General features: G+C 33.4%; 1 protein-coding gene across 8 annotated transcripts in view; it reads right to left on the bottom strand.

Annotated features, from left to right (window-relative positions):
* GUF1 (GTP binding elongation factor GUF1) overlaps nucleotides 1–21090 on the bottom strand; it is a 37992-nt gene extending 16902 nt beyond the window's left edge. For 6 of the 8 annotated variants that reach the window (XM_031435172.2, XM_064487018.1, XM_064487054.1 and 3 more), the window contains exons 1-17: nucleotides 20730–21089; nucleotides 18847–18958; nucleotides 18554–18702; nucleotides 18194–18274; nucleotides 17263–17340; nucleotides 15485–15568; nucleotides 12104–12168; nucleotides 11377–11580; nucleotides 9734–9873; nucleotides 8485–8608; nucleotides 7987–8119; nucleotides 7170–7313; nucleotides 6069–6202; nucleotides 3634–3735; nucleotides 2679–2798; nucleotides 1054–1090; nucleotides 19–90 (exon numbers count right to left, since the gene is read on the bottom strand). In XM_031435172.2, coding sequence (XP_031291032.2) covers nucleotides 19–90; nucleotides 1054–1090; nucleotides 2679–2798; nucleotides 3634–3735; nucleotides 6069–6202; nucleotides 7170–7313; nucleotides 7987–8119; nucleotides 8485–8608; nucleotides 9734–9873; nucleotides 11377–11580; nucleotides 12104–12168; nucleotides 15485–15568; nucleotides 17263–17340; nucleotides 18194–18274; nucleotides 18554–18702; nucleotides 18847–18958; nucleotides 20730–20894 — 1944 coding nt within the window. In that variant the 5' untranslated portion in view covers nucleotides 20895–21089. Of the gene's footprint in view, nucleotides 1–18; nucleotides 91–1053; nucleotides 1091–2678; nucleotides 2799–3633; nucleotides 3736–6068; nucleotides 6203–7169; nucleotides 7314–7986; nucleotides 8120–8484; nucleotides 8609–9733; nucleotides 9874–11376; nucleotides 11581–12103; nucleotides 12169–15484; nucleotides 15569–17262; nucleotides 17341–18193; nucleotides 18275–18553; nucleotides 18703–18846; nucleotides 18959–20729 lie in introns of all 8 variants that reach the window. The other 2 variants (XM_064487015.1, XM_064487019.1) reach the window with 2 other exon arrangements.
* Nucleotides 21091–21434: the final 344 nt, after the last annotated feature.

Genomic DNA, 21434 nt, shown 5'->3' on the forward strand with positions numbered 1-21434 from the left:
AACTTCAACATTGCCAACCTTCCTCAGTTTTTTCTTTCCTTCTGCTTGTCTCTTCAAAAGTTTCATTTTTCGGGTAATATCACCACCATACTGAAACAAAATTTAAAAAGTTGGAAATCCAAATCACTCCACAGAAAATAATCCTACAATTACCTAGACACAGCAGTACAATTATAAGCACCTTACAATTATTACCCATGAAGTAGACATCTGCAGAATTACCTCCAATCCCCTTCCTAGCAGAGCCTAATTTTACTATCTTCTCAAAGAATGATAAAGGCTTTATTTTTTTAAGATAGAGATAAAGATCCTCAAGGAAACCCAGTATGCATGTACAAGAAGAGTTATCAATCTCCTTACTGATTCAAGGGCTTGAAATTCTGGACTACCTAGTGTAGTCTGATACAGGAACTCACCTAGGCTTCAATGTGCCAGTCCCTAGAAAAAGCATTTATGATTTAAATCTCATAATAACGGACTTAAGAATCATTTTTATAAAAGAGATGAAATAGTAAACTTGGCAGTGTGAGAGAGATGGATTTCAATTTCAATTCCCTTTGTAAAACAGTCATTGTCTTTAAAATCTTTCCTTATGTATTAAATCAATAGAACTTTTATCCTGATCATAATTGTTACAAAAGGTTCTTGGGTAGTATTGCATATAAGGAAATTTTTATAAGTAAGATGGGAAATATTTAAGAATGTGATCAAAATGAATATGCTATCAGTATGGTCAAGCTGAAATTTACCTATTTAAAAAGAAAACGTGGGGGAGGGTAGAGCTCAGTGGTAGAATAGAGTGCTTAGCATGCATGAGGTCCTGGGTTCAATCCTCAGTACCACCATTAAATAAAATAGTAATAAATAAGTAAACCTAATTGCCTTCCCTCCCCCCCAAAAAAACCTAAAAGAAACAAACAAAAAAAGAAAATGTGGGCATGAAATAAAGGGTATTATAAAAACCAACAATGGAAACCAATGTATTCCCCACTTGATTTTAAACGTACAAAATAGATACATCGTTAACAAAATGAAACACGTGCATATACGTACGCATTTTGCCAGAACATTTTTCCTATAGGCTTTCACACTGTAAAAGAGGAAATTTGTATCTGTACGTAACTTAATTATACCAGTTAAAAGTACTTATTTCAAAAAACAACCTTCTCTTTACTAAGGATATTAAGATCAAGTCATACCCATGTAAAATTGCCATAAGCAAATAATTAGATAGCTCAAATGCTATTGTATTTATTTTCATGTAATTAGTACAAAACAGAAAATGAATTCAACATGACTATCAATATATACTTTATTAAGAATAAAAAAAGGTCAAGGCTTGTGGGTAGTCTTGATGAGGCCAAATTCGAGCATGGTGTGATCTTAATTACAAGAATTACACAAGGTCATTTCCAGTTCAACCTAAAAATACTACTACCACTACTATTTCTAAAAAAATTAATTTAAAATCATTATTATCTCATTACTAACTGATTGTGAGTCAAGAGTGACTAAGGAATATAAAGAAAAACATATTACTTTTATAAAACCCATTTCACAATAAACTATCCATCTAAGCAGCTATAATTAATCTATTTTTATAATTTATCTGAAAAATTTAGAGGATCAAAAATTTGAAAATAGCTGCATTTTTATGTATTCCATAAGAAGATATAAAATTTTTTTTCTTTAAGGTATTCTCTACCCCAACACATTTAAGTTAGAATGATACTTGGTAATAATTATTTTAAATTGCACTTTCCTGGATGTTCCCTGGTTACCAACACCATTCTAATATCTGAGTATTCATGAAACACAAAATAACTATAGCAAAATGCTGTTAGGAAATGAAATTCTTTGCAAATAGAGGCATAACATTTATCCCAAGACTGTATATAAAAATGATGTTGTATTTCACCACTACTGATATATTAGGTTTGGGTTAAGCTAGACTTGAATAGCAATTTCCAACTAAGATAATTCTGACTTTCCAGAGTCTTAAGATCATCAAGGAAACAAAATGAGAAATGCTACAAGATACTTCTGCACTTACTGTTACTAGGAGTGCAGCTTATTCCATGTTCTGATTTATACATCACGTTTCATGAAAGACTATAGTGTTTCCTACACTGAGTAGCCTATCACCATGTCTGCTGTATCACATGGTAAGTCCCTAATCTAGAATGCAAACTCCCAAAGCCTAACATGGTATCAGCATTCTTCTCTCACCTTTCCAATTTACAACCTAACTAGCTCTAAGGAAGTGATATTAAATGCAAGTAAAAATCATAATGTAGTTTTATCTTTTGGAAAAATATCTCCAAAACCTTTTAAATTCTGGTTCCGATTAATTAAAGGGATTAAAAAAAAATCAAAAACTACAGAAATCCATTACCCAGGAAATTCAGTGGGGTCATTCAATAAAATGAATGCAAATAAAATTTCTCAAACCCATGTAAGTTATATTAATGTAAATAATTATCACCCAAAAGTGTCATATAAGTAATTCAAAGTAACAGTCATTACTTAGGTTAGTGGAATTAAGAGTCAGATTAGTGTTTTTATAAGTAGAAATAAAGTTTAGGCCAATGTCAAATTAAATTTTTCAATATTCTTTCATTTTTCTAGGTATATCACTGCTAAAACCAACCAGGGAACAAAAATGAATTTCAACTCACGTTTCTCTTGCAATGATTTTACTTCCAACGGCAGCTTGAATTGCTATCTCAAACAGCTGCCGAGGAAGAGAATCCTTCAGACGTTCACATATGGCTTTGCCAACAGTGTGCGCTTTGTCTCTGAGAGGACAAAATTCAACTTTTCACATATCCCAAATAAGAATAATTAAAATAGCTTTCTAATTGATATACATAATCAATTTAAGGTGATTTCTTAAGGAGGTACAAATGAACATATTTATCATAAACTTCACTTACTCTCTGAATCATACTGCAAAAACATGATCTATAACAGAAAATCTAGAGAAACATTAAGAATAAAAACCATTCTTGAGGTCCTTCCCCTACCCTCAGAATGGCGCTGTTAAACATCTTAGAATGTTTGTTAAACACATTTCCATTCTTCTAGTTATTTTTCTGCATACATATTTAATTACCTTTTACAGCTTGTGACATACTGCTATGATATATTCTACCTTTTTATTTAATACATTTTTTATGTCACTAAATATTACTGGACAATATAGTTTTAGTGGCTTAAGATAAATTATTATATGGGTGCTCCATAATTTATATTAACCAATCTACTATTTCCTGAACATGTAGGGGATTTCATTTTTCATTATTATAAAATATAAACGTTAAAATACAATTAAAGAAATACATAAATAAAATGTTAAAAAACATTTACTTTGTCTTACCTGATAAGGGAAACATTTCCTTCCATGACATTATTCTTTTTGGCTATTATAATTAATTCTATTCTTTTATATTTTAACAGTTTGGAAAGAGAAGCTTGGGAAAAGAATGGAAGGAAAAACTAGTACATGGTAATTTAATTACTTTAATTTTTCAAAATGTAGCTGTCAAGTAAAAATGAGCAACTGACAGTTAAATGAAAACATGTCAAGAGTGGTTACTTTCACATCCCATGATTAGTTTCTATTTGACTTACTTGTGTACAACAGTTACTAGCTCTTCTACAATATTTCCATTCAACAAAATATCCATTTTTACAAGTTCTGCCGTCTGGTAGCCTGCATCTTCGTAATCAAAACTAACAAGGAAAAATGTCCAAGTGATAAACATTATATTTCCCAAGAAATTATATTTTTTTCTTTTCAAAATATCTTTTTTCTGTCTCCACTCATACCCTTCCACCACCCCCATCAAAGATCTAACTTTCCAACAAAATACTACATGTACATTTCAGATGACTGGATCTAAATGACCACAGCAAAGAACAAACTTACTCACCTTTTTACATTTATGAAATGAGATACAAAATCAAGGAGAACATGCTGCACTATGGGAAGGAAAGAAATTAAGCCAGGCTAGGAAAATGGATCATTGAAAGCAAATGTCACCTTCTCAATGTTCCCTCCTAGCAGCTGGCTGGCTGTAGAAAACAATATATTAGTGGATCATTCTCAGACTCAAGAGTTGGGTTTCTGTTTAGTTTTCTATTACCAGGTAAATAAATACTATGGCACTGATAAAGTCATTCATAAATGAGTATTCTGAATTTCATATATGGCTCTTCAGTATGAATCTTCACAGGGCTTTTTGAGAATGAAATGAGTTCATACATGTAAAAACTTGAACAGTGCCTAGTACATAAAAAGTGCTAAGAACAGAGCTTAGCACATTTAAGTACTTAGTAAGTTTGAGCTATTATTATTAACAATATGGTCAAAGCTTACAATGCTAATTAAAACAAACAAGTTTAACTTAAAACTGAAGTCTGATAAGAAAAATTTAAATTATGCTTACATGTCTTTGCAACTGTGAACAAGAACATGTGTATTCTTACTGCCTTAATTTTAAAACAAACTGGTGCCTAGAGTTGCAAATGTTTGGCTTCTAAAGGTTTTCAGCAGGAAGGTCACAAGGTGACCCCAATACTCTCTAAAACCAGATTACTGCCTGAAGCATCGCCAAAAATCCTTCCTTTTTTCCAACAAATACCATTAAGCATGTACTACATGAAAAGTACCATGTTAAGGACTATACAGAATACAGAGAGAGAGAAAACAGACATAGTCCTTAGACGTTCACTTTGTTTACAGTCAGATGTTCACCTTGTTCTGTGCTCAAAAAATTTTAGAATTTCAATTTTCAAAAATATGAAAAAATATCCATGTGCATTCTTAAAACATAAGAATTACCTTAACTTTGGAAGCTGGAATTATTTTACTTTTACACAGTTCATAATAAACCATGTTCTCTCACTTAATGCAAAATACATTTAAGTTTCTAAGCTAAAAGATTTTAAGACCACTTCACCCAGAAAGTGGTATTCAAATGCAAACTAGAATGCACAAACTTTTGTTAAAAATGTTATAAACACTTAGTAATCATAATAGTAATTGTTTAACAACATGCTGCCTCAATTCATTTTATTTTAAATTATACTGCTACTTATTTCCTCAAGATCTCATCTGAAGGAAATAAGAAAAATAACTGGGTGACAAAGTAGAAAAAAAAAAATTCTCAGCACAAAAGAACATAAAGAAGATTCCTTTCTATCCTGAGTTATGCTGACTCTCTTCACCTAGAAGCTCATTTCATAAAGTAAACTTCCAGGTCACTGCAGTATGGCCGTCTAGCACTGGAATTATCCTTTCAATGCTAATTTCAAATATGCCTGCCCATGTATGCATGTGTTTTACAGATGTGAACATTAACTTTTCCCTCTACTTCCCCATTATATTTCCTTTAGACACTAGTATATGCTATCCAGTAATGTAAGATTTTAGGATACTTATGGCAACTAGAGTTATCTGCCCCAACAAAAAATACTCCCAAAATGCCATGCACTGAGTTCTTTGTTATTTAATATTAACTCTTCCTTCACTTTTATCAGGCTCCTCCTCCATGTACTCCTATGGGGTAAGACAATGGTTTTCTTAATGTAGACCACTTATTCCTGGGAAGATCAAGTTATTGCAGTGTTCACAAATACAGGGGCACACCTAGCATTTTTTACAAACAAAATATATACTTCTATTTTCTAAATGTCTGAATATATACAAATGGCTCCTAGGATTATAACATACAAATACATTTTAAAAGTGCCCCTGAGGTCACAGTAGCCTTTTAAAATTATGTATACTTTTTAATCAACATACATATTTCATGAAGATGGCACTATAATTTTTTTCATTAAGAAAAGGGTAATAGTTTGATGACTCAAAGGAATTCTTTCTTCCATTAAGCAAATTACAAGTACTCTGTAACACCTATAAAGTTGCTCCAAGTTTTGAGTATGATTCTCAACCATCTTCAAGACAGTTTACATTATCAAATAAGTGAAGTTATTAGCATACTCTTGCTGGTCAATATTTCAAAAGACTATCCAGGTATCTCAGTTTCCCATTAAATTTTTACCTAGCATATCCAGAAGACAAGGATTTCAAAGAATCATAAAAATCCACCACAATTTCATTCAAAGGGAAGAGATACTTAAGCATAACTCTATTTTGATCAATAAACATCATATTCTTCTGAACTGCTCTTCGAGCCTAAAAAGGGAAGAAAAAATGTATTTAATGATAACTTATCCCAATAATGATTTATTTGATGAACACAGACAGATGTCAATTATCAACTTAAGATTTCCTTACAAATCCTAATAAAGAATGGGCAAAGTGAAGGAATATGTCTTTAATGGTCTAGTAAAAATATCTGATCAATATTTACAATACAGGGAAAACCATTTTGTATTTGAATTACAATATACTTGCTAACAGAACTTTTAATCCTTTGTCTTTATCTAACAGTTTTATCTTTCTTAATTATACAGTTTCATTTAATAATAAATCAAAACAGCTACAGATAAAATCGAAGTTCTAATTTCTTATTTTACAAATAAAAGAAGTTTAGCATTCAGAGAAATTGAGTGATCAAAGTTAACTTTTTTTGTATGTGAGAACAGAATTAAAATTCAAGTCCATTAGTCATCATTTGAAAGTACTTTCCAATATGTGTCAGAATATTTCAAATAGGTAATTTTTGAGGACTACATTATATCAAATTTACAAATTAAGTCATTTATTACAATGTGGCAAGAACTAAAGGAAAATTGGGAATACTTTCCAAAGGTCTCTGAAATACTATAATTATCTTTCAAACGATGTTCAATTTCAAATACTCAAAAAGGCTAAAGGAAATTATGTTTTTAGCTACTCAGGATAAAAAGACATAAAATTTCTTTCCTTTAAGGCTAAAATATCAATTCAGTAAACTAGTAGTACAGTGATCGAAAATTTGGTTCTATTTTCTTCTTTAAAAATCAAAATAATTTAAGTATATGTATCTATATCTACATGTATAGATACATAAAATATATGAAGAGGTAGATCTTTATGAATATTCTTTTATTAAATTCAATGTGCTCTACAGAGAGAAACCTTTCAAAACCTGAACTGAGTCCCCTCTTTAGAAAAGACTAAAATTTACTTTTGTATTAAACTGTATTACATTTATTACCTGGCAAAGCATCATTATTTTTCCAATATATTCATCTGGTGTGATAATTGTGCCCAAAACAACTGGCTCCAAATATTCTACCACTTTTGATTTATCAGGGAATTGTGCAGGATTGATGATTATAATTTCCTTTTCTCTGTATTCCTAAAAATAAGAAAAATCATTGATTTGTGATCATTTAATAACAATTATTAATGTATCCACATTACTGACATTTACCAAACACATTTCATGTACCATTTAGGAAAAAAATGATGTAAGAATACATTTTAATCTGCCCTTTATAAGGCACTGTAAGTTAATTTTGTTGGAAAATACTTAGTTGCCAAAGTTAGTATTTGTTTAAAATGAACAGATTGCCACTTAGATGGAATACAATATTGTCTCTATCATTAACTTGAAATCTAAAATTTCCTAGTCATGTAGGAATGAATGCATCACTTTTCAAAAGATAAATTACTTATGACCAAAATTATATTCATCTTTCCACTAAATTTAGAACAGTATTTTCATTACTAATTCTACTTTTCACCCTTACTAACAGATTAGTATTGATAATGTGGAGATTTTACCAGGTTCGTATAAATACTGCACAAATTAGTTCTCAAGTAACTTCTCCATCATTAGTCATTAGGTGATTCACTTTTTATTACTACTAATCGACAAATGTTTAGTTTTTTTAAAAAACTGAAGTACAGTGTACATTTGTTTTAACAGTCAGCTACTGGGGTTCTAAAAAGTTTCTTTTGCATTCTGCATATACATAAAGACACACACACTATTTAATTTTCCTTTGTATGCTGGCTCAGAAGAGTACCTTTATCAATTTTGTTGATGAAAGAACAGCTTTATATGGAACAGTAGGAGTTGTCAAAATAACAGAAGCATTATATTCTTGCTCTAGTCGCTGGTTGAAAACTTCCATATGCAAAAGTCCAAGAAATCCTAATCTGTGGGGAGAAAAAGCCAAACTCCAAAATGTTTATGTCCCATGGGCTCTATTTTCTTTGATGAATATATTGTTATTTTGTGGGAGAGGGGTGGAATCAAGAGTCATTCCATCAATTGACATCATAATTAAATGCCAGCATAATCTCACTAAGTAATGTTCAGATCTTCCACTGGGGTTCTATTTAAAATGCTATAAAACTTACCCAGAGAGTATAGAGAGAATCCACAGCAAGAAACAGGTAGACATTGTTTTAGTTCACTGTACACTAATATGAACTTATCTTCAGAAATGTTCAAGAGTAATAAACCATTTAAACTTTACTTTTCAATAAAGATGGGACTCTACAACATAACTGAACCTTACCTCCAGCCAGCACCTAGAGCAAGGCTATTATCCCGATGAACTGTCACACTGGAATCATTCAGAGTCAGCTTTTCTACAGCACTCTTCAGGTTATTATATTCAGACTGGTCTACAGGGTACATCCCTGGGGACACAATGTTTCTAATTATTACATGTAAAAAGCGGCACAGAAAATTTAATACAAACTGCTGCCAAGTTCAAAAGTAATCATTTAGCTTTTAAATTACTTTCCTATCTTTCAGTGATCAAGATATTGGTTTATGAAGAAAACCATGAATATTAAGTTACGTTGGCTTCAAAGTATCTTGCAAGTTTCATAGCTTTATGAATTTACCACCAGATTCACACTCAAAGCAATGCTTTTCCTTTTGCAAAAAATATAGAAAAAACAAAAAAGAACTACAGGATTTAGGCCTACCAGAAAAATATATTGTGTTTATTTCAAGAAACAAAAGTGCAAGACATACCACAACCACTCCATTAGCAGATAAAAAAAATAGAAGTAGAAACGAAAACAAAAACTAAGGACTCATCAGATTCTCTATCATCTCATATCCAAGTCCTCACCTCTTAAGTCCTCCAAAATCCAAATGACTGACTTTGCGTAAATAGGAGAGGAGGGAACGAGGGAGGGCAGCATAGTAAACAAAATTCATAATTCCCAGTGAGAGACACTAAAGGGAGAAAATAAGGATTTGGATACCCAGCACAGAGTAACTTCATGACCTTCAATCAGGTCCTCCTTTTTCAAATGTCTGTAATACCACACAGAAGTAAAAGGTTCTGAAGTTATACATCTGTGAGGTGACACTATTCCCTGCCATGTCTGCACTAGCACAATACAGCAGTGAAGAAAGGCCAGCAAAGGGGAAGGCACTCAGGAAATGTCACTGATAATTAGTAATAAAAACATCCTAATTAGAAAAGTGTTTCAAATATAATAACCCACTCTTTAGTGAAACAAGAAGGAAATTCATATTACTATGCTCTTCCATATGTGAGAGCTTTTTTCTCAAGAGCTTATTTCTTAAGAAGTCCTAAAAAAATTTAGGAAATGATCTCCCATATAAAGTTTCACTACACATATGAAATTAACTGATATGTAAATAGCACACCCACAAAAAAAGCCAATTAAGAGAAGCAGATTTTCCTGGAATTAGCTGTTTTTCAAAAGGAGTATTTCTAATAATTTTTATTTCAATTTACAGAGTAAATTGGCCCTTATCCTTTGAATAAGTGAGCTCCTCACCTGCAAATACCATTGGCTTCGCTGATTTAAACCCAGGCATGGGTTCCACTGGTTGTTTATGTAAATATAATGTATCTCCTATTTGTGCTTCAGAGACATCTTTCATCCCAGCAATCAGATAGCCCACCTGGCCTGCATATCTAAATAAAATTATTATGTAGAAATATTTACTGTTTCAATGTTTCAAGTGCATCCTCACAATCAGCTCTGCCTTTCCAAGAAATGATCACCCTTTCCAAACAAAACTTCATCAAACTGGAAATAAGTGTTACCATTTCCATATCAACCCTCAACTGTAAGGATTGTCAGCAAAAGAACATACCATGCCTTACAATCCATTACCAAGGACCTCTGCCACACAAGCCTAGGGCCTTCTTCATGACTCTGCCCCCTTTGCATATTAAACAACAGCTTCTAAAATACAATGTAAACACAGTGAAACTGAGAAGCGCAGAAACAAAAACCACTTTTTGAAATGTCTATTTTATCAGTAAATTGTATTACAAATGTTCTTTAAAAGAAAAAAATATATATCTATTTTCTTTTAATCAAGCAGAAAAATGTCAACTCTCAACGGATCTGATTCTTCTCTGATTTGCCTCTTGCAGAAAAAGAGTAAATCCCAAGGTTTCAGAGTTTTATCTTAGTTTTTTTGTTTTTGTTTTTTTTTTCCCAAAGCAAATTTCCTTGAAGATGCACTAATGGTCAATATAAATGTCACAGAATATAGACAGACTTTCTAAAGCACAGAGAATTATAGCTATTGTCCTGTAATAACTTCTAATGGCATATAGTCTGTAAAAATACTGAATTACAATGCTGTAAACCTAACACTAACATAATACTAGAAATCAACTATACTTCAGTAAGTAACTAAATAAGAATATGGACAGGATTTAGAAATATCTGAGTAAAATTAAAAGATACTTTATGATTTTCAACTAAATATAAAATGACAAAATAGTGCTAGTTTTAGACATACAACATTAAACCATCAACTGTGACCTTATATAGTCACCTGGTTTAATATGTAAAATTTTACAAATAGGAAACAAAGACCTCAGAGGACTACGTGCTCAGAGGAACCTATCTCATCAGTACCTGGAGTACCGATGGAATAAACACTCAATAAATATTTGTTTTATAAATGAGCTCAGAACTCAACTTTTGTAATGTACACTAACCTTACTTAACTCCACATGCCATGAACTCTAATCAAAGTTTTACCATGAATTCCACACTAAATCGTTATCAAATTTTCTTCACTACGTTTATGCTGAAAAATCTAATTATAAAAAAAATTAAATGCCAAAAAGTGATACCCAGTGTGGATATGGATATAGATGAGAGAACTACCTCTTTCACTATCTCATCAAATCCATCATGTAGGACCCAATCTGCACCAGATCAAAAAATCAGTTATAGCTAGTCAAAGGAATAAAAAATATATATATCAAATTCCTACTCCCCCTCACACATGAGATTCCTTTTGAAATAGCGTTCACCATGTAGTGCATTAAATAATCAGGCTTTGCTTTTTTTTCCTGTTATCAAACTGGGAGCATGCTAAGCATACCAAGTTGAGAAAGGCAGAAACAGAAACATGTGCAAGTGTCTTTTAATTACTAACGCAGATTACTTACAGTTTATGAGTTGGCTGCTCATTAGGATTCAGAACTCCTACTTCATTAACTTCGTATGTCTTTTGAGTATGTGCAGATACAATTTTATCTCCTTTGGAAACCGCTCCATCAAATAATGCCACATTAGCTATCACACCTCTATACTGATCAAAGGTGGAGTCAAATACCAAAGCTCTCAGGGGATTTTTTTGATGTGCTTTAGGACTATTAAAAAGTAAGTAAAAAACAAACATACACATAATAAATTAAAATCTTAATAAAATGCCTATTTTGAAGCCAAATTTTATGCTTAATTTATTTTAGTATTTGAGAAAAGTTAATAACTGACGATCAAAATAAAGACCCTTCTATAAAATAAGATACAATACCTATATTTATATTAGCTTTAATTCAAACTCACGTTTTAAATACATTTTAAATGAGTGTTTTAAAATTACTTATGAAACTGATGAAATATTTATGTTCAATATTAAAGCAAAAAACAGTAATTACCAAAGTCTTCAAGTCTATTAACATGACTGTTAAGAAATCCCTATCATCCTTGTTTTTTGATTTTTCTGTACTGTATTTGCCTTCTATGTATTACTAAAAATAAAAAAAATAAAAAATTCTCACTGACCACAAAGAGTATATTTGCCATAGCTTCTAAGCTAAAATAACAGATAAAATTAATGGACTTTGTACTATTAAAGATAAATGAATAGAATAAAAAGAGCAAAATTCTTACGAGGGTATTCGTTTGATGACTGCCTGAAGAACACTTTCAACATTTGTTCCAAGTTTAGCAGAAATCTAAAAATATGTACATGAAAACAATAAACATTTAAAGTTAAGACTACTTTTTTATCCTGGTAACTGAGATTTACGATCAGAAAAAAAGAAAGAATTCTAAAAGTTATTGATTTGCTTGGAGAACACAGTAAAAGGAAGCACAAAGCATATAATAGATTGATAAATGCTCTTCACTAGTTAGATGATTCTCTAGTTCTTGGATTAAATCATAAGAGCATTCTGATTATGATACTGAAAGAGCAAAGGACCAAGAGTTCACAAAAATCTGGGTTATAATCATAACTCTACATGTAACATATGACTTTGACCAATACATAACATAAAGTTTCAAGTTCATCTGATAAATAAAATGATTTTTCACATTTTACCTGAATCTCAAGGTTGTTGCATGGATAAAAATATACATGCATGGCAAATAGGGCATATTATGACTACTGCTCTCATACAGAAAAAGCAGGCCAAAAGACACACACACATGTGTCTGACCTTTGTCATTACCAGTAATTGGACTGTCTGAAATCCTGATTTCAAACTCAATTCGCTAAATCGAGTTTTTCTTACCCTCTAAACTCCTTCTAGATCAGCCTCACACCTCAGCACTAAGGATACTTCGGGTTAGATAATTCTGTTTTGGAAGCTCTTCTGTGCATTACAAGAAGCTTAACAGCATCCATGGAATCTTTACCCACAAGATGGCAGTAGCACCTGTCCCCCAGTGTAACAACAAAAAAGGTCTCCAGACATTGCCAAGTATTTCCTGGAGGGACACAACTGCCTCCTCATGACAATCACTGCTTTAGACTCTAGTCCATTCTTTGTAACAATCCTTTCAGATCACAACCTCTAATCCACTGAATGGACTAGTTTTTTTTTTTTTTTTTTTCATTATCCATTGGCCCCTCTGCTTCCTTTCCCGGCTGAGACTCCACAGTCCACTAATAATCACTCTGTTCAACCACTTTCTATTCTCCATCTTAAGTAGTTGGTAAAACCTAGACTGTGACTCTATCCAACTGTGTGTCTTTTCTATGCTTATAATCAGAGCAACTTAACATTACTAGAGAAAAGTAACTGATCTGGTTGGTTTGTGAATTCATGAATTTCAATGTGCAGTTAACACTTCCTGGCAGTCCCAGGACACGCCCCTTACTAAATTCACATCACCACTTGTTAAGATAACTCACATCACCTTCCTTTTCAATCCACACATTTTCCACTCCCGTCGATTCACTTTCAGTTGATGACTTTTCCTCTTATTTCATTTAAGGAAACAGAAAATATCAAAAACTCTTTTACCCAAATATACAAATCCATCTACACCCATATCCACAATCTCTTTACCTTCTCTCCTGTTACAATCTGTATTTCCACTTCTCTGAAATCCTTGCATACTTCTGTTCTGAATCCCACTCTCTAATCTTTCTCAAGTTCTTACTCGTAATACCCTGCAAACTGACAATAATATAGTCTGACTTTCAGCACCTCTTCTCTAGCTACACCTTCTCCTCAGGAAGTGGCAACCATTCCCATGGCTTCAATACCACATACATACTAATGATTCCTAAATATCTCTGACCCAGCCCTCTCCCCAAATGTCAGAATTGTAGATTTATGCAATATCTCTACTTGGATGTTTAATAGACATTTCAAACCCACTATGTCCAAAACAGAGCTTTTCATTTTCCCACTTAATCTGTTCCTCCCCAAGTCCTTGCCATATTAATAAATACCAGTATTCAACTAGGTGCTCAAACCCAAAGTCGGTGCTCAAACCTAAAGCCTCCATGATTCTTTACGTTGTTTCCTTACATGTAACATATCAGCAAAATCTACTGTATCCACAAAACATACATGAAATTTGCCAACTTCTCCAACATCAGCATCACATACTTAGCCATCACCATTTTGCACCTGGGCTATCACTGCAAGCTGGTTTCTCCCCATCTCTTACCCTTTTCTAATCCATTCTCTATAAAACAAACTGAATGATCAGTTTATTTTCCTCTCTTGCTTTAAAATCCTTTCATTATCTTAAAATAATTTTCAAACTCTTTAGCACATGTCTAGCATGACTTGACTCCTGCCTATCCCTACAAAACCATCTCATCTAAGTTGATTCCTTTCTCTTCCTTAAACATACCAAACATGACATGTTTCCTCTTCCAGGAATGCATTTCTCCTAACTCTTCATTCCTTTAAGTCTCAGTTCGTCAGAGAGGAATTCCCTAAATTTCTCTGCATCATAGCACCTTTTTGAGAAAAAAGATTTTTCCCCTATTAAGTACAGTAATTCCACCTGGAACAATACACTGTTGAATGAATTTCCTTGGCAACACCTGTCTCATTCAATAATTACTATATTTACTTCTTTATTTATTTCTTTAATGAATGCCTCCCCAGTAGAACATAAACACAAGACAGTGGTCTTGTCTGTACTGTTCACTGCTGTGCCCCTAGCTAGCACACACCACTCAGTAGACGAATGAATTTGGTAAAGATTCATTAATATCTGAATAATTAATTATAGTTTAAAATAACGTAATCCAAGTCATACCATAATTCCAGGACTACCTTATAACGAAGTCCCTCCTCATAATAAAAACTCTTAAATTCTATATATATATCTCCAAGAAAGAAAAGTTACTGCTTTTCCAGTTATTACAAAGTTGTATATAATCATCTAAATGTTTAAGATTAACCAACCAAAAAATACTTCATCAGCCAAAACAACCTTTTTCAAAAATCAAAAATTGAAGGTGGAAACTAAACACTGTAGTATTACACTGACAAACTTACTACACGAGCATGTAGCACAAAGCACAGTTGGGTCGTGGCTATTTAATACCCAAAACAACCAACGTTTGAAAGGTAAATTTAAAAATTCAAATATAAAATAGTATCAACTTTGATATAAATAAAATCTATTTCCAAGAATGATATGTATAAATGCCTTGAAATTAGCCTGACCCTGCTCTTTAAAGAGAATATTTCCACAGAGGTAAAATGGCATACAAGAAATAATACGGCAAAGAGTTGAAGGAGACCCACATTTTAGTCCTGGCACATTAGCTAACTACATCTACAATCTTAAGAAAATGATAAAATCTTTCAGCCTTAGTTCTTTCAACTGTATCATAAAAGTAATTCCTAACCATGTAATAACAATTTTTGGCAAAGATCAAATGAAACAGCAGAAGAACTCTGGAAAACTATAATGATGGGCTATCAAAAACTATGAAATTTTACCTAGACCAATTATCTGACATTTTTGAAAGTATACCCAAGTCTTCAAAAAAAAAAAAAAAAGGTATTTTACCTTAATACATTCATCACTTGAAATATCAAACACCTTTTCAATTTGTTTTTCAACCCTTTCAGGATCAGCATTCTTCAAATCTATCTTGAAAAAAAAAATTCATTATGTCATAATATATTGAAATTAACTGTATTACATACTAATAATATTTGGAGATAGTCTGAAGTATATCCACTTTTAATCTAACTGACCCCTCTACAATTTTATTTTCAAAAGTATTAAAATAAGAATAATCTAGAAAAAGGCAATAAAATTTTAACAAGCATGTCCAGTGAAAATAGAGGGCAGACAGCAAAATAAGAAAAAAATTTAGGCAGTTAGCTACTCAAGGCAGAAGATTTCAATAACATCACCATGCAAACGAATTTTGTAAGTTAGACATCACCAACAACAAACTGTCTTATGTATGAGCAACCTTGCTTCTTTTAAACTCCAGTATCAAAAAATAAAACTGAATGCAATGTAGATTTTTAACTAAAATTCTTAATTAATTAACTTTAAAATGTAAGAATTAAACTTTATCAACAGTGCTCAGTTTAGCACTTAACCTTTACGTTTCCCGTGTTACACTGTTTCCTCCTAGTTCATAAGCTCTTCCTCTTTTCCTTTATATAGTTTAGTCTAACAGAATATTTTGGCTGCCCTGCATGTCTCTTTCCCACAGAAACAACCCTCCATCACTCCATGTAACTCAGGGAGACCATCTTCTCAACTACATGCCAAGGTACAGGAGTTTGACATGCCAATTTTATCTCATGCAATTCAAAGAAATAAATCCCACCAATTTACAGTTAACTCTTGAATAACAGGGTTTCAACTGTGCAGGTCCACTTGTACATGGATTTTTTCCAAAAATATACAAAAATAAACCTGTACATCATGTGCAAGATTTTTATTGTGGGGGAATAACCTATTCCTACACAGGCATAAGATGAGTGATATTTAATATAAAATTAATAATGTTAGTTTTCTTACTGTTTTATAACTTTGCTTTCAAAAAATTGTATTACCATACAGTATGCCTCTCTCTCATAATTGGAGAAACTGTGTATCAGCCTATCATCACGGGTAAGTGGTTTTTTAAAAAACATAACAATGTTTCTAAAACTGTAATATATGACTGTGATACTATATGCCATAAAAATTGGTAACAATTCATTCATTACTGAATAGGCTAGGCTACTGGGAAACAATCATCGATTACACTAGACAAGCATAAAGCAATTATATTGCTGCTTTTTCATTATCAATCCATGAATCACTATACCTGCAAATAAACATGATTTCTTTTTCACATTTTTAATTTTTGATGTCTAATGTCAATAATACATTATAATATCTACAGTGTTTTGTATCACACAAGACAATACTGATGTAGGTACTCAGAAATAATAAATCAATTGATGATGTAAACAGTATCAAATACAATACTGTAAACTTATTTTCTCTTTACGATTTTCTTTACTTTTTCTCTCTAGCTTACTTTATTGTAAGAGTACAGTACATAATACACGTAACACATACAAAGTATGTGTTAAAAGACTTTATATTATTGGTAAGGCTTCAGTTAACAGTACGTTATTGGTAGTAAAGTTTGTGGGGAGTCAAAAGTTATATGTTGATTTTCAACTGCACAGGGGGTTGGTGCCTTTAACCCCTCATGATGTTTAAGTGTCAACTCCTTTTAATGAATAGTTGAAAATTCAAATTCGACTAAACACTAAATTTACTTTTAGAAAGTAAAATAATAAATAGCACTCTTGTCTCATTGTAATTACCTTGTTTATAACTGGAATTACCGACAGCTGTGCTTCAAAGGCCAGAAAGAAGTTTGCTACAGTTTGGGCTTGAATACCCTAAAAATAATCAAGACCAAGATACCAAGATGATCACCTTTCCATCTATTACAAAAGTTGTAATTCAAGACCATTCCACACATCTTCATCAAGAGCAAAGGTATAAGGCAAACTATATCTATACCACCATGCAACTGCATCATTCCCTGTGAAAATTCCTTTCAGTTCAGGAAACATTCTTTGGAGGGCACTGTGTTACGCACTGGTAAAAGAGTGGAGAAACATGTACCCTCAAGGTCCTCAAAGCCTATTAAGGGAGAAACTGACAGGATCAGGGAAAGTTTAACACAGAAAAAAAAACTTTGGGTTTTGAATGAAGAGTTTGTGAGAAACCGAAACACACCAAAAGTTCACTTTAAATAGTGTATGATAGCTCTTATATTCTCATATGAGTATGTTTCTATGGTTATGTTTATATTATAAAAGAACTTAGTAGTGTTATTGACATGTTTCTTTAAACCTAACTTCCCAAATTATTACCTTAAAAACACCCAGAATGACCTCAAAAATAAAGATTTATTTTCAAGTTCTGGTAAAAACTGAAACCTCAGATTAAGATCTGCTTAAAATTGAGTTTTTTGGTAGGAGGTATGTATAATACGACATACTTCAAAAACCTATCGAACAATTCCTCAGATCAACTTAAAAATCCTTAAAGGATGAACCAGTCAATTTCATAGATCACTTTAGTGTAATAAAACTTCAAATTAACAGGACTAAAGTACATGATTTTGGTTGTGTTATAAAATAAATCTTATCTTCTTCAAACATAAAAATTCTATTTCCAAAATTCTATTTTAAGGAAAACCTTGAAACAACCAAATAGCATGACACATCATATAAAAGTACCTACCTCATTTGCATCAACCACAAGTAAAACACCCTGGCAAGCAGAGAGTGACCTGGATACTTCATAACTAAAATCAACATGGCCCTGAGAAACAAAAAATATTGATACCGCTAAATGTTAGAGTTTAAACGTTTTTTACGGACGGACATTATGGCAAACCTATGGACTCCACTTGATAAAAATTTAATAAGTTTTTCTTTTAGCCTGTGCTTGTGAAACAATTTACACTAATATAAGAAGACTGAGAAGACACAAAGTAAATTTAGGTGTTTAATGTTCAGTTCAAAAACTCAGCAAAGGATTTGTTTGCACTATTAATACCAGGCTGACTTTAACAAGAGACAAAAATAGTATTAAACTTACCGGTGTATCGATGAGATTTAAAAGGTACTGCTTTCCTTCCCAATTATAGAAGAGAGATGCTGTCTGTGCTTTAACAGTGATTCCTCTTTCCCGTTCCACTTGCAATTTATCAAGAACTTGTTTATTATTTTTTGTTTTATCAATTGTCCCTATAATAGAAATGTTTATAGATATTTCTTTGAGCTTTTAAAAAGACAATACTGTATATAAAATTAAAAGCAAGATTTTTTTTAAAAAGGTAAAAAATAATTATCACCCAATGCCATTAAGTATACAATATAAAATGAAAATACCTGTTAGTTCCAGAAGTCTGTCAGCTAAAGTACTTTTGCCATGGTCCACATGTGCAATGATACTGAAATTTCTAATATTTTCAACAGGGAATCTAGACATATCAATTTTTTCCTAGAAAGGAGAGAGAAATACTACATTAGACAATATGAAACAAGTATACTAAATCAAAGGATTTTTTTCAGTGTTCTTTGAACAATTTCATTTATAGCATTTATATTATTTATATTATTCCTCTGACAATAAAGAAATATATGGCTAAACTCATATTTCAAGCAACTGGATTACAGCAGGACATCAACTAATTCACTGTCAACGGTGACCATACAGCTAAATAAAAGTCCCTTATAATATTTCTACCACTTAGAAAGCCAATGAAGAACTGAATGTATTTTCATGAATGAAGAATACAGGAAACCTGGAACTGCTGAATAGCATTAGAGCTCCTGGTTGAACAAAACCTCTTGCAACAAAAAGCTACAGAAAAGCTGGAAGAGAAGAAGAAAGTTTTTTGCCCCATCACACATTTAATCACCAGAGTCAGGTCTACTTAAAAATCTGGACTCCTAACAGAGCCTTCAAAAGTTTAGTTTAGGAGACACTGCTTTGGGAAAGATCCCCAGTGTTCTCCTCACTTGGTGCAAGTAATAATAAATACTTCTTTCTCCTGGAGGGTGGGGGGTAATTTAGATACAATTTTGTTACTTCACAACTTCTCTGGAGAGAGGGAAAAATAAATAAATAAATAACATCAGAAAAAAAACAGGTTCTTATTTCTCAACTAAATTTTCAAAATATTTTAAAATGTTAACTCCTGATTTTTAGCTACACACACCTCAATGTTTTAACAAGACTCACTGCAAGCTGCTAAAAATTAGTATTTAAGTAAAATGTCAGTTTTTTGTACTCTAAACATTACACTTTTCCAAAGCTAAATTTGTATTTCACAATCGGCAAAAAAAAAAAGTGAAGTAACAATAAACAATTCTCCTGAGCTTAAGTTTCCTTTTTAAATAAATATTCCAATACAAGACAGACAATAAAAGTGTTAACTACATCTGAAAGAAATTCTTCAAAAAAACGAAACCTAATTTGTTTGCCCTGTCGATTCCCCCCGCCCAATGCAAGATACAATACTGCACCATTTTTAAGAACTCTGAATTCCAACATAAATCCATTTTACATTCCACAGATATTTTAGAAAAGGGTCAAACTGATAACACATAAAGCATTTTATTTTTCCAGTTATTCATAATTTGCCTTCAACTAGTTCACTGCCTAAACTGCATCTCTTCATAGTCATCTGACGGTATAGTGTTTGGTGTTGCTGAACCCCACTTTCTTCAACCATAAGAATGGAATCACAAATGCAGTTTTGCTCTGGCTGAGGTAAAATCAAATAATAAAACAAAGAGAAGCTAAGTCACAGACACTTCTTACAGTCTAGATACTGGACTCTGTGCCTTAACATCGTGCAGTTCTCACAAATAACAATTCGGTGTTTTATTAGCAACAGTCACAGAAAGGTCAAGTAACTTTACCAGGTTACACGGCAAAAAAAATTGCAGGAAAATGGAGATTATACTAGCAGCTTCCTCAACAGGCTTTTAAAATTAAATACACACTTAGACCAGTGCCTGGCATAAACAATCAAGGAGTTACTTATATTACAAATTAGGAAGGTGAGGACGTGACTCGCCCAAGGTCGCACCGGTGAGCAGTGAACTCAGAAACCCGCGCGCTGCCCGCGCTGCGAGACCTCCCGTCTTACAGAGGCGCACCTGCGTTCACAGTAGTGCCAGGGAGCCCTTCACTTTTTCAAAGTCGCCAGGAGCACCCTACCAACTTTTAACACGCGGCTACAGAGAAACTACGGAGCGCTCACCTTGCGGCCGGCAGAGCTGTAGCGCCGGCCCGGATCCCTGCACCCGGTCGCAGTCGGGCAGGCCAGCGTGGGGCGAGGCCCGAGCAGCCCCCGCCGCGCCGCCCGGGTGGCCGGCGTCGCGAGCGCGCGGCCGCGCCTCCAGCCCAGACCCGCCAGACTCCACATCCCCCGGGGCGACAGAGGCGTCAGGAGAAGGTCCCGCGACGCGAGGGCGCCATCACCCGCAGTCCGGTTTTCTCTGAGACGCCCCCTTTAGAGGCCGGCAGACAGGATTCAAACCGGCTTTCGGAAGCGGAGACGAAAACGTGAGGTTGAAGGTAACACCCAACTAGCGGCCCCGGCGGGACACCCGAGACGCAGAGCGGCTCGTCGACGTCCGCACGACGCACGACGTCGTGACGTCAGCGCGCTTCCGCAAGCAGCTATAAGGAAGTCCCGCGAGGGGAAGTTCTCGGGCGCACAGTTAGTCGTGCTTTTAGGAGAACCGAGGGGTTTAGCCTCCTACTAGATAGCAAAATACTTGGGTAACTGTCTTAAAATCTAGAAGTCAAGATGTATTCTCCACGTCTGTGATATCACTAATACTGAAGTGCATCTGAGTGGAAACCGGCTGCAAAATGTATTGCAATAATGTATCCTAAGAAAGTTTCAGCCAGAGCTGAAGATTGAGAAAGGTTATATCCCGAACACCCTAAAGTCTCCATC

Source organism: Camelus dromedarius, chromosome 1, assembly GCF_036321535.1.
Source record: "Camelus dromedarius isolate mCamDro1 chromosome 1, mCamDro1.pat, whole genome shotgun sequence".
In the NCBI taxonomy this organism is placed as follows: Eukaryota; Metazoa; Chordata; class Mammalia; order Artiodactyla; family Camelidae; genus Camelus; species Camelus dromedarius.